The sequence below is a fragment of the Aquarana catesbeiana genome, linkage group LG01, assembly GCF_042186555.1.
Source record: "Aquarana catesbeiana isolate 2022-GZ linkage group LG01, ASM4218655v1, whole genome shotgun sequence".
In the NCBI taxonomy this organism is placed as follows: Eukaryota; Metazoa; Chordata; class Amphibia; order Anura; family Ranidae; genus Aquarana; species Aquarana catesbeiana.
Genome location: NC_133324.1, coordinates 188,219,826 through 188,237,191, shown reverse-complemented (window position 1 = coordinate 188,237,191; position 17,366 = coordinate 188,219,826). Strand labels below are relative to the sequence as shown.

At 49.5% G+C, this 17,366-nt stretch overlaps 1 protein-coding gene across 1 annotated transcript in view; it reads right to left on the bottom strand.

The window, feature by feature from the left end:
* Positions 1-4,889, bottom strand: part of CAMK4 (calcium/calmodulin dependent protein kinase IV) — a 341,896-nt gene extending 337,007 nt beyond the window's left edge. Inside the window, exon 1 of the mRNA XM_073624608.1 lies at positions 4,528-4,889. Coding sequence (XP_073480709.1) covers positions 4,528-4,703 — 176 coding nt within the window. The 5' untranslated portion in view covers positions 4,704-4,889. The remainder of the gene's footprint in view (positions 1-4,527) is intronic.
* Positions 4,890-17,366: the final 12,477 nt, after the last annotated feature.

Genomic DNA, 17,366 nt, shown 5'->3' with positions numbered 1-17,366 from the left:
CCCCAATCATGTACATGTCAGAGTTTGACAGGCAGTACTGCCTGTCAATCTCTGCATGTAGCGTTAAAACATTACCAACAGTATTGGAGCCACATGAAAACCAGGCAATGGTCATTCTAAGAGGTCAAAAACTCCATCTCACATATTTGTCTCATGGTGGGTTTCCCTTAAGGTGCTCTTTTCACTCCCAAATTGAGAGTGATTGAGAATTGAGAGTGATTAATCACTCTCTCTCAATCAATCTCTCTCTCTCAATCAATCAATCAATCGCTCTCAATCTCTCTCAATCAATCTCTCAATCTCTATCAATCGCTCTCAAATCAATCGCTTTCAATCAATCAATCACTCTCAATCAATCGCTCTCTCTCAATCAATCTCTCTATCAATCGCCCCCACTCACAACAGAGAACATTAGAATCCTACACAAGCACATAAACTAATGCTCTGATTCCTGAGACTTAAGCTGGTCTTACACCTGTAGAACTTCATATGAAAGATGTTGTTCTCAGAACGTTCATTTGATTAACTAAAGGATTACCTAAGAGCAAGAGAAAAAAAATCAAAGGACCAGGATGGCAAATTTTTCTTGATTCTACTGGGAATGAACAAAGTTCTAAGCCTCAAATTTGCTACCAGCTGATAAAAATCATAACTAGTCTTATGCTCATGTGCTTGTCAAAGTTAAAGTTAAGGCAGAAGTTGAACATTCGTTCTATGAAAATCGAAATGTTGATATGGTACTAGAAAGAAAAGTCATCCAAAATCAGTCGAGTCCATGAAGGCACCAACAAATGGTTGGAAAAGTGATTTTTATACTTTCTTGTCTGAATGTTCGAATGAGATTCTACAACTGTAAGGCTAGCTTTACCATACTACCTTGGTGGACCACAGACTAGTAGAATTATATATTTACAAAATGGAATTGCATCTAGTACGATGGGTCTGATCACTGGGAGTGGCAGCCTCAATCCTGCCACTATACCCATCACTCTTCCACCCATGGGCTGGCCATGAACATGTCCAGTTATACAGTATATAAATTTCCCCACATCTAGTGTGATGGGTCTGAGCACTCCTTCAACCCTGGGCTGGCCATGAACCTGTCCAGTTATACAGTGTCTACATTGCTCTAGATCTAGTATAATGGGTCTGAGCACTCTTACAACAATGGGCTGGCCATGAACCTGTTCACTTATACAGTGTCCTCACTGTCCCATATCTAGAATGATGGTTCTGGTCACTCCTCCAACTATAGGCTTTCCATGATCTTATACAGATATAGTGTCCGCACTGCCCCAGATCTAGTATGATGGGTCTGAACACTCCTCCAACCATGGGCTGGTTATAAACCTATCCAGATATACAGTGTCTAAATTGCTCCACATCTAGTATGATGGGTCTGAACACTCCTCCAACCAAAGACTGGCCATGAACCTGTCCAGTTATACAGTACTCTCAATGTCAAAAGTTTAGTATAATGGGTATTAAAACTCTCCAAACATGGGATGGCCATGAACTTGTCCAGCTATACAGTGTCCTCACTGCCCCAGATCAACTATGATGGGTCTGAACACTTCTCCAACCATGGACTGGCCATGAACCAGTCCAGTTATACAGTACGCTCAATGCCCCAGATTAACTATGATGGGTCTGAAAACTCCTCCAACTATGGGCTGCCCATGAAACTGTCCAGTTATACGATGTCCTCAGTGCCCCAGATCTAGTATGATGGGTCTGAACACTCCTCCAACCATGGGCTGGACATGAAACTGTCCAGTTATACAGTGTCCTTAATGCTCCAGATCTAGTATAATGGCTCTGAACACTCTTCCAAACATGAGCTGGCCATAAACCTGTTGGGTAATTAAAAAAAAACAGAGGATAACACTCTTTAAAATACCAAGCAGAATACAGATACAGAGATTTTTTAATACCCCACTGCAGGTCAAGAAGGAGCATTTCCCTTTACAGGCCATAGTTTATTGAGGGTTTTCCTTTCCCTGGAAGACTGGAATAGCTAGGGTTCCCTCAGGACACAAGGTCCTTTATGTATTCCTTTTAAGGGATCAGTCCACCCTACACTGATATTTCAGTTTGTGGTCAATGCTAGATAGTTTCTTTAATTCTATCAGGAACTTGGGGGTCTCGCTTTTGGAGTATTCAAGACACATTAGAAGCCAGGAACTGGCTAGCCTCCCAGGATCCATGTAGAACTAAAATATCACTTATGGGGGGGTGGGGGGACTGACCTTTTGGGTTGAACTGGATGAGGATGTACCTTTTTCAATCCTAAATATGTATATAGATTACTTAGCTTAGATTCACTGAGCATTACATAAGACCCAAATACAGTAAAGGAACTGTATGTCACCACTCACAGATATTTAGATAAGCTAAAGTCATTGTTGCCCAGCAGGGAAAGTGTATCTATAGATTTAAAATAAGTAGACAGACTGTAATCTTCAACACGGGGCAGGAAGATCAAATCTATGTAATTTACCAACTGTGCTACTCAGAGATGCTTGTAGCGCCTTATATATAAGTGTAAGAGCATTAGAAAACAGCGATTGGGAGACTCTAAGGATGCCTCCACTCCAGTCAGACACAATCTAATGCAACACTCCCTAGAGATCAGTCCTAATAGCTTAATAACAGGTAGACTGCAGTTCCTGGGCAGATAAGCCATCCTGCGCTGTCCTGGGATGTGGTGTGCATACGAATGCCTGCTGTCTCCATAGACGCTGTGCTGATCAATCAGCAGCATTAGCACTCCCATCCCTGGCCGTCACAGTGTTCTCAGCCCTGGCCACCACGGTGTTCTCAACCCTGGACATCATAATGTTCTCAGCCCTGGCCATTACAGTGTACTCAGCCCTGGCCACAACGGTGTCCTCAACCCTGGACATCATAGTGTTCTCATCCATGGCCATCACAGTGTTCTCAGCCCTGGCCATCACAGTGTTCTCAGCCCTGGCCATCACAGTGTTCTCAGCCCTGGCCATCACAGTGTTCTCAGCCCTGGCCATCACAGTGCTCCCAGCCCTGGCCATCACAGTGCTCCCAGCCCTGGCCATCACAGTGCTCCCAGCCCTGGCCATCACAGAGCTTCCAGCCATGGCCATCATAGTGTTCCCATCCCTGGTCATCACAGTGTTCCCTGCCCTGGCCATCACAGTATTCTCAAACCTGGACATCAAAGTGTTCCCATCCCTGGCCGTTACAGTGTTCTTAACTCTGGACATCATAGTGTTCCCATTACTAGCCATCACAATGTTCTCAGCCCTGGCCATCACCCTGTTCCCATTCCTGGCCATCACAGCATTTCCATTCCTGGCCATGACAATGGTGTTAGCCCTGGCCATCACAGTATTCACATTCCTGGCCATCACAGTATTCACATTCCTGGCCATCACAGCATTTCCATCCCTGGCCATCACAGTTTTTCCATCCCTGGCCATCACAGCATCCCAGATCCTGATCAAAACAGCAACCCCAAACCTGGCCATCATAGTATCTCTATCCCTGGCCATCACAAAATCCCCATCCCTAGCAATCTAAGCACCTTCTATCCCTGGCCAACACTGGATCTCCATCTGTGGTTATCAAACCATATCCCATCCTTACCCATCCAATACCTGGTCATCGCAGCATCCCCATCCCTGACCATCACAAAACCTCTATCTCTGGCTGTCTTGACATCCCCAATCCCTGGTCATCACAGCATCTCCATCTCTGGCCATCATAGTATTCCCATACCTGACCATAACAGCTTCCCTGACCCTCATAGTGTCCTCATCCCTGACCATCATAGTGTCCCCATCCATGACCATCATAGTGTCCCCATCCCTGACCATCATAGTGTCCTCATCCCTGACCATCATAGTGCCCCCATCCCTGACCATCATAGTGTCCTCATTTCTGACCATCATAGTGTCCCCATCCCTGATCGTCATAGTGTCCCCATCCCTGACCATTATAGTGTCCCCAATCCCTGACCATCATATTGTCCCCATCCCTGACCATTATAGTGTTCCCATCCCTGACCATTATAGTGTTCCCATCCCTGACCATCATAGTGTCCCCAATCCCTGACCATAATAGTGTCCCCAATCCTGACCATCATATTGTCCCCAATCCTGACCATCATAGTGTCCCCATCCCTGACCATCTAGTGTCCCCATCCCTGGCCATCATAGTGTCCCTAATCCCTGACCATCTAGTGTCCCCATCCCTGGCCATCATAGTGTCCCCATCCCTGACCATCTAGTATCCCCATCCCTGGCCATCATATTGTCCCCATCCCTGACCATCTAGTGTCCCCATCCCTGGCCATGTATGGGTACCCCTGCCCTCCTCCCAGCCTGGCTCCAGGGCGTGCATGCCATTGCTGGCCATTGAGGAGGGAGCAGGCTGTCATCTGGCAGCACCTCCAATACAACTTTCCCCGGTATTCCTCCGATCAGACCGGGAATGGTCCATAGAGGAGGCAGCAGCGGACATGACAAGGGATACCCTCCGTCCACTTACCGTCCCAGCTCGGACTCCAGCTCGTAGTATTGGGCCAAGGTGTCCTTGTTGGAGCCATCGATCCAGTAGTCGGGGGCAGCGCTGGCGGACCTGGATGAAGTGGAGGAGGTGGAGGAGAAGGCAGTGGAGGAGGAGGAGGAAGATGAGGATGAAGAGGGCAGAGTGACTTTCAGCATCTCGGGAAGATCCAGGAGAGGGACCGACACAGGGACACCGAGCACTGATTCCCGATCAATGGAGCCACGGTCAGCTGCAAGAGGAGAATGAGGAGGAGGAGGAGGATCACCGAGCGCCCGGGTACCTCCGAAATCCAACCTACACCACACAGGCGTCCCCGGAGTCCCTCTAGACGTGCACCGCCACACACTGAACACTAGGGGCCGCTGTACTGGAGATCATCCTGCTTCTGCTCATCACATGTTCTGCACGGGTGATATTTAAATAATACGAGGATTTCCCTCAGTGCACAGCAATTATGGGGGACCCCGGTGTGGTCTGTACTGTGCACAGCAATTATGGGGGACCCCGGTGTGGTCTGTACTGTGCACAGCAATTATGGGGGGGACCCCGGAGTGATCTGTACTGTGCACAGCAATTATGAGGGACCCCGGAGTGATCTGTACTGTGCACAGCAATTATGAGGGACCCCGGGGTGATCTGTACTGTGCACAGCAATTATGGGGGACCCCGGAGTGATCTGTACTGTGCACAGCAATTATGGGGGGGACCCCGGGGTGATCTGTACTGTGCACAGCAATTATGGGGGACCCCGGAGTGATCTCTACTGTGCACAGCAATTATGGGGAACCCCGGAGTGATCTGTACTGTGCACAGTAATTATGGGGGACCCCGGAGTGATCTGTACTGTGCACAGCAATTATGGGGGACCCCGGTGTGATCTGTACTGTGCACAGCAATTATGGGGGACCCCGGTGTGATCTGTACTGTGCACAGCAATTATGGGGGGGACCCCGGGGTGATCTGTACTGTGCACAGCAATTATGGGGGGGACCCCGGGGTGATCTGTACTGTGCACAGCAATTATGGGGGACCCCGGAGTGATCTCTACTGTGCACAGCAATTATGGGGAACCCCGGAGTGATCTGTACTGTGCACAGTAATTATGGGGGACCCCGGAGTGATCTGTACTGTGCACAGCAATTATGGGGGACCCCGGTGTGATCTGTACTGTGCACAGCAATTATGGGGGACCCCGGTGTGATCTGTACTGTGCACAGCAATTATGGGGGACCCCGGTGTGGTCTGTACTGTGCACAGCAATTATGGGGGGGACCCCGGGGTGATCTGTACTGTGCACAGCAATTATGGGGGACCCCGGTGTGATCTGTACTGTGCACAGCAATTATGAGGGACCCCGGAGTGATCTGTACTGTGCACAGCAATTATGGGGGACCCCGGTGTGATCTGTACTGTGCACAGCACTTATGGGGGACCCCGGTGTGGTCTGTACTGTGCACAGCAATTATGGGGGGGACCCCGGGGTGATCTGTACTGTGCACAGCAATTATGGGGGACCCCAGTGTGATCTGTACTGTGCACAGCAATTATGGGGGACCCCGGAGTGATCTGTACTGTGCACAGCAATTATGGGGGGGACCCCGGGGTGATCTGTACTGTGCACAGCAATTATGGGGGACCCCGGTGTGATCTGTACTGTGCACAGTAATTATGGGGGACCCCGGAGTGATCTGTACTGTGCACAGTAATTATGGGGGACCCCGGAGTGATCTGTACTGTGCACAGTAATTATGGGGGACCCCGGAGTGATCTGTACTGTGCACAGTAATTATGGGGGACCCCGGAGTGATCTGTACTGTGCACAGTAATTATGGGGGACCCCGGAGTGATCTGTACTGTGCACAGCAATTATGGGGAACCCCGGAGTGATCTCTACTGTGCACAGCAATTATGGGGAACCCTGGAGTGATCTGTACTGTGCACAGCAATTATGGGGGACCCCGGAGTGATCTGTACTGTGCACAGCAATTATGGGGGACCCCGGTGTGATCTGTACTGTGCACAGCAATTATGGGGGACCCCGGTGTGGTCTGTACTGTGCACAGCAATTATGGGGGGGACCCCGGGGTGATCTGTACTGTGCACAGCAATTATGGGGGACCCCGGTGTGATCTGTACTGTGCACAGCAATTATGGGGGACCCCGGAGTGATCTGTACTGTGCACAGCAATTATGGGGGGGACCCCGGGGTGATCTGTACTGTGCACAGCAATTATGGGGGACCCCGGTGTGATCTGTACTGTGCACAGCAATTATGGGGGCACCCCGGAGTGATCTGTACTGTGCACAGTAATTATGGGGGACCCCGGAGTGATCTGTACTGTGCACAGTAATTATGGGGGACCCCGGAGTGATCTGTACTGTGCACAGTAATTATGGGGAACCCCTGTGTGATCTGTACTGTGCACAGCAATTATGGGGGACCCCGGAGTGATCTGTACTGTGCACAGTAATTATGGGGGACCCCGGAGTGATCTGTACTGTGCACAGTAATTATGGGGGACCCCGGAGTGATCTGTACTGTGCACAGTAATTATGGGGGACCCCGGAGTGATCTGTACTGTGCACAGCAATTATGGGGAACCCCGGAGTGATCTCTACTGTGCACAGCAATTATGGGGAACCCCGGTGTGATCTGTACTGTGCACAGCAATTATGGGGAACCCCGGTGTGATCTGTGCTGTGCACAGCAATTATTGGGGACCCCGGAGTGATCTGTACTGTGCACAGCAATTATGGGGAACCCCCGGAGTGATCTGTACTGTGCACAGCAATTATGGGGGGGACCCCGGGGTGATCTGTACTGTGCACAGCAATTATGGGGGACCCCGGTGTGATCTGTACTGTGCACAGCAATTATGAGGGACCCCGGAGTGATCTGTACTGTGCACAGCAATTATGGGGGACCCCGGTGTGATCTGTACTGTGCACAGCAATTATGGGGGACCCCGGTGTGGTCTGTACTGTGCACAGCAATTATGGGGGGGACCCCGGGGTGATCTGTACTGTGCACAGCAATTATGGGGGACCCCGGTGTGATCTGTACTGTGCACAGCAATTATGGGGGACCCCGGAGTGATCTGTACTGTGCACAGCAATTATGGGGGGGACCCCGGGGTGATCTGTACTGTGCACAGCAATTATGGGGGACCCCGGTGTGATCTGTACTGTGCACAGTAATTATGGGGGACCCCGGAGTGATCTGTACTGTGCACAGTAATTATGGGGGACCCCGGAGTGATCTGTACTGTGCACAGTAATTATGGGGGACCCCGGAGTGATCTGTACTGTGCACAGTAATTATGGGGGACCCCGGAGTGATCTGTACTGTGCACAGTAATTATGGGGGACCCCGGAGTGATCTGTACTGTGCACAGCAATTATGGGGAACCCCGGAGTGATCTCTACTGTGCACAGCAATTATGGGGAACCCCGGAGTGATCTGTACTGTGCACAGCAATTATGGGGGACCCCGGAGTGATCTGTACTGTGCACAGCAATTATGGGGGACCCCGGTGTGATCTGTACTGTGCACAGCAATTATGGGGGACCCCGGTGTGGTCTGTACTGTGCACAGCAATTATGGGGGGGACCCCGGGGTGATCTGTACTGTGCACAGCAATTATGGGGGACCCCGGTGTGATCTGTACTGTGCACAGCAATTATGGGGGACCCCGGAGTGATCTGTACTGTGCACAGCAATTATGGGGGGGACCCCGGGGTGATCTGTACTGTGCACAGCAATTATGGGGGACCCCGGTGTGATCTGTACTGTGCACAGCAATTATGGGGGCACCCCGGAGTGATCTGTACTGTGCACAGTAATTATGGGGGACCCCGGAGTGATCTGTACTGTGCACAGTAATTATGGGGGACCCCGGAGTGATCTGTACTGTGCACAGTAATTATGGGGAACCCCTGTGTGATCTGTACTGTGCACAGCAATTATGGGGGACCCCGGAGTGATCTGTACTGTGCACAGTAATTATGGGGGACCCCGGAGTGATCTGTACTGTGCACAGTAATTATGGGGGACCCCGGAGTGATCTGTACTGTGCACAGTAATTATGGGGGACCCCGGAGTGATCTGTACTGTGCACAGCAATTATGGGGAACCCCGGAGTGATCTCTACTGTGCACAGCAATTATGGGGAACCCCGGTGTGATCTGTACTGTGCACAGCAATTATGGGGAACCCCGGTGTGATCTGTGCTGTGCACAGCAATTATTGGGGACCCCGGAGTGATCTGTACTGTGCACAGCAATTATGGGGAACCCCCGGAGTGATCTGTACTGTGCACAGCAATTATGGGGGACCCCGGAGTGATCTGTACTGTGCACAGCAATTATGGGGAACCCCGGAGTGATCTGTACTGTGCACAGTAATTATGGGGAACCCCTGTGTGATCTGTACTGTGTACAGTAATTATGGGGGGACCCCGGGGTGATCTGTACTGTGCACAGCAATTATGGGGGACCCCGGTGTGATCTGTACTGTGCACAGCAATTATGGGGGACCCCGGAGTGATCTGTACTGTGCACAGTAATTATGGGGGACCCCGGAGTGATCTGTACTGTGCACAGTAATTATGGGGGACCCCAGTGTGATCTGTACTGTGCACAGCAATTATGGGGGACCCCGGAGTGATCTGTACTGTGCACAGCAATTATGGGGGACCCCGGAGTGATCTGTACTGTGCACAGTAATTATGGGGGACCCCTGAGTGATCTGTACTGTGCACAGCAATTATGGGGGACCCCGGTGTGATCTGTACTGTGCACAGCAATTATGGGGGACCCCGGTGTGATCTGTACTGTGCACAGCAATTATGGGGCACCCCGGAGTGATCTGTACTGTGTACAGTAATTATGGGGGACCCCGGAGTGATCTGTACTGTGCACAGCAATTATGGGGGACCCCGGAGTGATCTGTACTGTGTACAGTAATTATGGGGTACCCCCAGTGTGATCTGTACTGTGCACAGCAATTATGGGGAACCCCGGAGTGATCTGTACTGTGCACAGCAATTATGGGGGACCCCGGTGTGATCTGTACTGTGCACAGCAATTATGGGGGACCCCGGTGTGATCTGTACTGTGCACAGCAATTATGGGGAACCCCGGTGTGATCTGTACTGTGCACAGTAATTATGGAGGACCCCGGAGTGATCTCTACTGTGCACAGTAATTATGGGGAACCCCGGGGTGATCTGTACTGTGCACAGCAATTATAGGGAACCCCGGTGTGATCTGTGCTGTGCACAGCAATTATTGGGGACCCCGGAGTGATCTGTACTGTGCACAGCAATTATGGGGGACCCCGGAGTGATCTATACTGTGCACAGCAATTATGGGGAACCCCGGTGTGATCAGCACAGTGCACAGCAATTATGGGTAACCCCGGTGTGATCTGTACTGTGCACAGCAATTATGGTGGACCCCAGAGTGATCTGTACTGTACACAGCAATTATGGGGGACCCCAGAGTGATCTGTACTGTGCACATCAATTATGGGGAACCCTGGTGTGATCTGTACTGTGCACAGCAATTATGGGGAACCCCAGAGTGATCTGTACTGTGCACAGAAATCATGGGGAACCCCGGTGTTATATGCAACACTGTGCACAGCAATCATGGGGAACCACGGTGTGATCTGCACTGTGCACAGAAATTGTGGGGAACCCCAGAGTGATCTGCCCTGTGCACAGAAATCATGGGGAACCCCGGAGTGATCTGCACTGTGCCCAGCAAACATGGGGAACCCCGGAGTAATCGGCACTGTGCATAGCAATCATGGGGAACCCCGGTGTGATAGGCAACACTGCACTGTGCACAGCAATCATGGGGAACCCTGAAGTGATCTGCACTGTGCACAGCAATCATGGGGGTCCCTGGAGTGATCCTCAACTCTGCACTGTGCATAGCAATCATGGGGGACCCTGGAGTGATCCTCAAAACTGCACTGTGCACAGCAATAATTGGGAACCCTGGAGTGATCTGCATTGTGCACAGCAACCATGGGGAACCCCACAGTGATATGCAACACTGCACTGTGCACAGCATACATGGGGGACCCCAGAGTGCTCAGTTTGAAGCGGTGGAGCTTGGTGTAAGTGGAGCTGGATTAAGTGGGAGTTAAAAACAAGTGTTAGCGTATACAAGTCTTGCTGTCTGTTGGTGTTTGCTGCTGTCTGTTGGTGTGTGTATTGCTGCTGTCTGTTGGTGTGTGTTTGCTGCTGTCTGTTGGTGTTTGCTGGGTTGCATTTTGGGGACTTTTCCTTTTAGTTTTTAATTTGCCTTTTGCTGTCACTTTTTAAATAGCTTTTTTTTTTTTTTTTTTTTTTTTTTCTGTTTCATCAGTCTATCAATTAAGGGGTGTGGTTAATTGCGCCCAGGTGCCTATTTAACTTGTTGTAGGACTCAGTCTGAGCGTGCTCAGTTTGAAGCTGTGGAGCTTGGTGTAAGTGGGAGTTAAAAACAAGAGTTTAAAACAGGAGGTTATAACAGGGGTCATAGTACCTGTGTAGTGTGAGTATCTGAGTGTTGTCTGAGTAGTGTGTGTGGATCGTTAGTACTTGTGTATTGTGTACCTGTGTATTGTCTTGTCGTGTACCTGTGTATTGTCTTGAGTATTAGTGCCAGGAAGCTAGTTGTTAGGTAATTTGGACAGGGTAAAATCCCCAAATCCTCACTAAATTTAATAGGTACGATGCCCGGCGGGTGTGGAGAGGCGACTCTTTGTACATCTTGCCGCATGTATGCGTTCCTTGATCATCCGATCGAGGGCGAATACTGCTGTGCAAAATGTAAGCACATTGTTTCCCTGGAAGCCCAGGTTCTGAATCTGGGGAAGCAACTGTCAGCACTGAGAAGTCCCTCCATACTAAAGGTGAGCCAGGAATGTACACGGCAGGTGCCGGCAGGGGCCAGCACAGAGGCGGGTGGAGACAAAGAGGTGCAGGCACTAGCAAAGAGTAGATGGGTGACAGTCAGGAGGGGTAGAGGGGGAAGTGCCAGGGAGGCCGATCCAGGACTGGAGCATCCCAATAAGTACGCTCCATTGAGTGACATTGGTGTTACCAGTCAGGGACCAGCACTGCTGGAGATGAGGGACTCTCCTAGCTGCCAGGGGAAGAACTCCTCCAGTGAGAGTGGGGGGGCAGCAAAGGGAAAGGAAAGACAGATTCTGGTGGTAGGGGACTCAATTCTTAGAAGGACAGAGAGGGCAATCTGTAACCAAGACCTGAAGCGCCGAACAGTATGTTGTCTACCGGGCTCTCGGGTTCGGCACATCACGGATCTTGTGGACAGATTACTGGGAGGGGCTGGGGAAGACCCGGCTGTCATGGTGCACGTTGGCACCAATGACAAAGTCAGAGGCAGATGGAGTGTCCTAAAGAACGATTTTAGGGACTTAGGAGCTAAATTGAGGAAAAGGACCTCCAAGGTAGTGTTCTCAGGAATACTACCGGTACATCGAGCCACACCAGAGAGGCAGAGGGAGATTAGGGAAGTAAACAAGTGGCTGAAGAGCTGGTGTAGTAAGGAGGGGTTTGGGTTCCTGGAGGACTGGGCCGACTTCTCAGTCGGTAACCGGTACTATAGAAGGGACGGACTGCACCTAAATGAGGAGGGTGCAGATCTGCTGGGAATGAAGATGGCCAAAAAGTTAGAGGTGTTTTTAAACTAGGCGATGGGGGGGAGGGTCCAGAGACAGTGATAGCCAGCGCGGAAGATATTCCAGAGGGTAGTATTGGGGGCATTAGTGGTAGGTTAACCAAAGCACAAAAACACAAGGTGAGTATAGTAGCAAGTCCAAGTTGCAATCTTGAAACACCCAATACGAGGACAATATGTGACCGGTCTAAACTATGTGGCATGTTCACCAATGCCAGGAGCCTGGCGGACAAGATGGGTGAACTAGAGATACTGTTGTACAAGGAGGATTTGGATTTTGTGGGAATTTCAGAGACCTGGTTCAACAGCTCTCATGATTGGCTGGCAAACATTCAAGGGTATACCCTATACCGCAAGGATAGAGAGGGTAAAAAAGGGGGAGGGGTATGCCTATATATCAAGAATAATGTACAAGTGAATGTGAGAGATGACATCACTGAGGGGGCTAGGGAGGAGGTGGAATCTTTATGGGTGGAGCTCCAAAGGGATGAAGCTAAGGGGAAAATAATACTGGGAGTATGCTATAGGCCCCCTAACCTGAGGGAGGAAGTGGAGACGGATCTCCTATCACAAATTGGATTAGCAGCAAGGATGGGAAGTGTTATCATAATGGGGGATTTTAATTATCCAGACATAGACTGGGCGAAGGGAACCGCGCATTCATTTAAGGCTCGCCAGTTCCTTAATGTCTTGCAGGACAATTTTATGGGTCAGATGGTAGACGCACCAACTAGAAATAAAACATTACTAGATCTACTGATTACCAACAATACAGACCTGATCACAGATGTGGAAATACGGGGCAATTTAGGTAACAGCGATCACAGGTCAATTAGTTTCAGTATAAATCACACAAATAGGAGACATGAAGGGAACACAAAGACACTGAATTTCAAAAGAGCCAACTTCCCTAAACTACAAACCTTGCTAAAAGGCATAAATTGGGATAAAATATTAGGAACAAAGAATACGGAGGAGAGATGGGTTTGCTTTAGGAGCATATTAAATAAGGGCATTAGCCAATGTATCCCATTGGGTAATAAATTTAAAAGAGCGAACAAACATCCTGGATGGCTTAACTCCAATGTAAAAATGCATATAAAAGCAAAGGAGAAGGCCTTCAAAAAATACAAGGTTGAGGGATCATCCACAGAATTTATAAAGCATGCAATAAGAAATGTAAGGGTGCAATTAGGATGGCTAAGATAGAACATGAAAGACACATAGCGGAGGAGAGCAAAAAAAATCCCAAGAAATTCTTTAAGTATGTAAACAGTAAAAAAGGGAGGACAGACCATATTGGCCCCATAAAGAATGAGGAAGGACATCTGGTTACAAAGGATGGGGAGATGGCAGAGGTATTGAATTTATTCTTCTCCTCAGTCTTCACGAGTGAATCGGGGGGCTTCAGTAACCAAAACTGCAGTGTTTATCCTCATGACACAACACAGGAAGCACCTACATGGTTAACAGAGGACGGAATTAAAATTAGACTTGAGAAACTTAACATTAATAAATCACCGGGACCAGATGGCTTGCATCCGAGGGTACTTAGGGAACTCAGTCAGGTGATTGCCAGACCGTTGTTCCTAATTTTTACAGACAGTCTATTGACTGGAATGGTACCAGCTGATTGGAGAAAAGCCAATGTAGCACCAATATTTAAAAAGGGCCCAAAAAACATCCCTGGGAATTACAGACCAGTTAGCCTAACATCAATAGTATGTAAACTCTTGGAGGGGATGATAAGGGACTATATACAAGATTTTAGTAATAAGAATGATATCATTAGCAGTAATCAGCATGGATTCATGAAGAATCGTTCTTGCCAAACCAATCTATTAACCTTCTATGAGGAGGTGAGTTGCAATCTAGATAAAGGAAGGCCCGTAGACGTGGTGTATCTGGATTTTGCTAAAGCATTTGACACAGTTCCCCATAAACGTTTACTGTACAAAATAAGGTGCGTTGGCATGGACCATAGGGTGAGTACATGGATTGAAAACTGGCTACAAGGGCGTGTTCAGAGGGTGGTGATAAATGGGGAGTACTCAGAATGGTCAGGGGTGGGTAGTGGGGTCCCCCAGGGTTCTGTGCTGGGACCAATCCTATTTAATTTGTTCATAAACGACCTGGAGGATGGGATAAACAGTTCCATCTCTGTATTTGCAGACGATACTAAGCTAAGCAGGGCAATAACTTCTCCGCAGGATGTGGAAATCTTGCAAAAAGACCTGAACAAATTAATGGGGTGGGCGACTACATGGCAAATGAGGTTCAATGTAGAAAAATGTAAAATAATGCATTTGGGTGGCAAAAATATGAATGCAATCTATACACTGGGGGGAGAACCTCTGGGGGAATCTAGGATGGAAAAGGACTTGGGGGTCCTAGTGGATGATAGGCTCAGCAATGGCATGCAATGCCAAGCTGCTGCTAATAAAGCAAACAGAATATTGGCATGCATTAAAAGGGGGATCAACTGCAGAGATAAAACGATAATTCTCCCGCTCTACAAGACTCTGGTCCGGCCGCACCTGGAGTATGCTGTCCAGTTCTGGGCACCAGTCCTCAGGAGGGACGTACTGGAAATGGAGTGAGTACAAAGAAGGGCAACAAAGCTAATAAAGGGTCTGGAGGATCTTAGTTATGAGGAAAGGTTGCGAGCACTGAACTTATTCTCTCTGGAGAAGAGACGCTTGAGAGGGGATATGATTTCAATTTACAAATACTGTACTGGTGACCCCACAATAGGGATAAAACTTTTTCGCAGAAGAGAGTTTAATAAGACTCGTGGCCACTCATTACAATTAGAAGAAAAGAGGTTTAACCTTAAACTACGTAGAGGGTTCTTTACTGTAAGAGCGGCAAGGATGTGGAATTCCCTTCCACAGGTGGTGGTCTCAGCGGGGAGCATTGATAGCTTCAAGAAACTATTAGATAATCACCTGAATGACCGCAATATACAGGGATATGTAATGTAATACTGACACATAATCACACACATAGGTTGGACTTGTGTCTTTTTTCAACCTCACCTACTATGTAACTATGTAACTATGTAACACTTCACTGTGCACAGCAATCACGGGAAACCCTGAAATGATCTGCAACTCTGCAATCATGGGGAAACCCAGAGAGATCCTTAACACTGCGCTGTGCACAGCAATCATGGGGAAACCCGGAGAGATCCTTAACACTGCGCTGTGCACAGCAATCATGGGGATCCCCGGTGTGATCTGCCCTGTGCACAGAAATCATCGGGAACCCCAGAGTAATCGGTACTGTGCACAGCAATCATGGGGAAACCTGGCGTGATCTGCACTGTGCCCAGCAATCATGGGGAACCCCCGAAGTGATCTGTACTGTGCCCAGCAATCATGGGGAACCCCGGAGTGATCTGCACTGTGCACAGCAATCATGGGGGACCCTGGAGTGATCCTCAAAACTGCACTGTGCACAGCAATCATTGGGAACCCTGAAGTGATATGCACTGTGCACAGCAATCATGGGGGTCCCTGGAGTGATCCTCAACTCTGCACTGTGCATAGCAATCATGGGGGACCCTGGAGTGATCCTCAAAACTGCACTGTGCACAGCAATAATTGTGAACCCTGGAGTGATCTGCATTGTGCACAGCAACCATGGGGAACCCCACAGTGATATGCAACACTGCACTGTGCACAGCATACATGGGGGACCCCAGAGTGCTCAGTTTGAAGCGGTGGAGCTTGGTGTAAGTGGAGCTGGATTAAGTGGGAGTTAAAAACAAGTGTTAGCGTATACAAGTCTTGCTGTCTGTGATCTGTACTGTGCCCAGCAATCATGGGGAACCCCGGAGTGATCTGCACTGTGCACAGCAATCATGGGGGACCCTGGAGTGATCCTCAAAACTGCACTGTGCATAGCAATCATTGGGAACCCTGAAGTGATATGCACTGTGCACAGCAATCATAGGGAGCCCCGGATTGATCTGTACTGTGCACAGCAATCATGGGGGACCCAAGAGTGATCTGTACTGTGCACAGCAATCACGGGGAACCCTGGAGAGATCCTTAACACTGCGTTGTGCACAGCAATCATGGGGAACACTGGAGTGATCTGCAAAACTGTACTGTGCACAGCAATCATGGGGGACCCCGGAGTGATCCTCAACTCTGCACTGTGCATAGCAATCATGGGGGACCCCGGAGTGATCCTCAACACAGCACTGTGCACAGCAATCATGGGGAGCCCCAGATTGATCTGTACTGTGCACAGCAATCATGGGGGACCCCGTAGTGATCTGTACTGTGCACAGAAATCATGGGGAACCCCAGTGTTATATGCAACACTGTGCACAGCAATTATGGGGAACCACGGTGTGATCTGCACTGTGCACAGAATTCACCGGGAACCCCAGAGTGATCTGCCCTGTGCATCGAAATCATCAGGAACCCGCTGTGCCCAGGAATCATGGGGAACCCCGGAGTAATCGGCACTGTACACAGCAATCATGGGGAACCCCGGAGTGATCGGCACTGTGCACAGCAATCATGGGGAACCCCGGTGTGATATGCACTGTGCACAGCAATCATGGGGGACCCTGGAGTGATCCACAAAACTGCACTGTGCACAGCAATAATTGGGAACCCTGGAGTGATCTGCACTGTGCACAGCAACCATGGGGAACCCCACAGTGATCTGCAACACTGCACTGTGCACAGCAATCATGGGGAACCCCAGTGTGATCTGTACTGTGCACAGCAACCATGGGGAACCCTGGAGTGATCTGTACTGCGCACAGCAACCATTGGGGACCCCACAGTGATCTTCAACACTGCACTGTGCACAGCAATCATGAGGGACCCCAGAGTGATCCTTAACACTGCACTGTGCACAGCAATCATGGGGAACCCTGGAGTGATCAGCACTGTACACAGCAATCATGGGGGACCCCAGAGTGATCCTCGACACTGCACTGTGCACAGCAATCATGGGGAACCCCAGAGTGATCTGCAACACTGCACTGTGCAGAGCAATCATAGGGGGACCCCGATGTGATCCTCAACACTGCACTGTGCACAGCAATCATGGGGAACCCCAGAGTGATCTGTAACACTGCACTGTGCACAGCAATCATG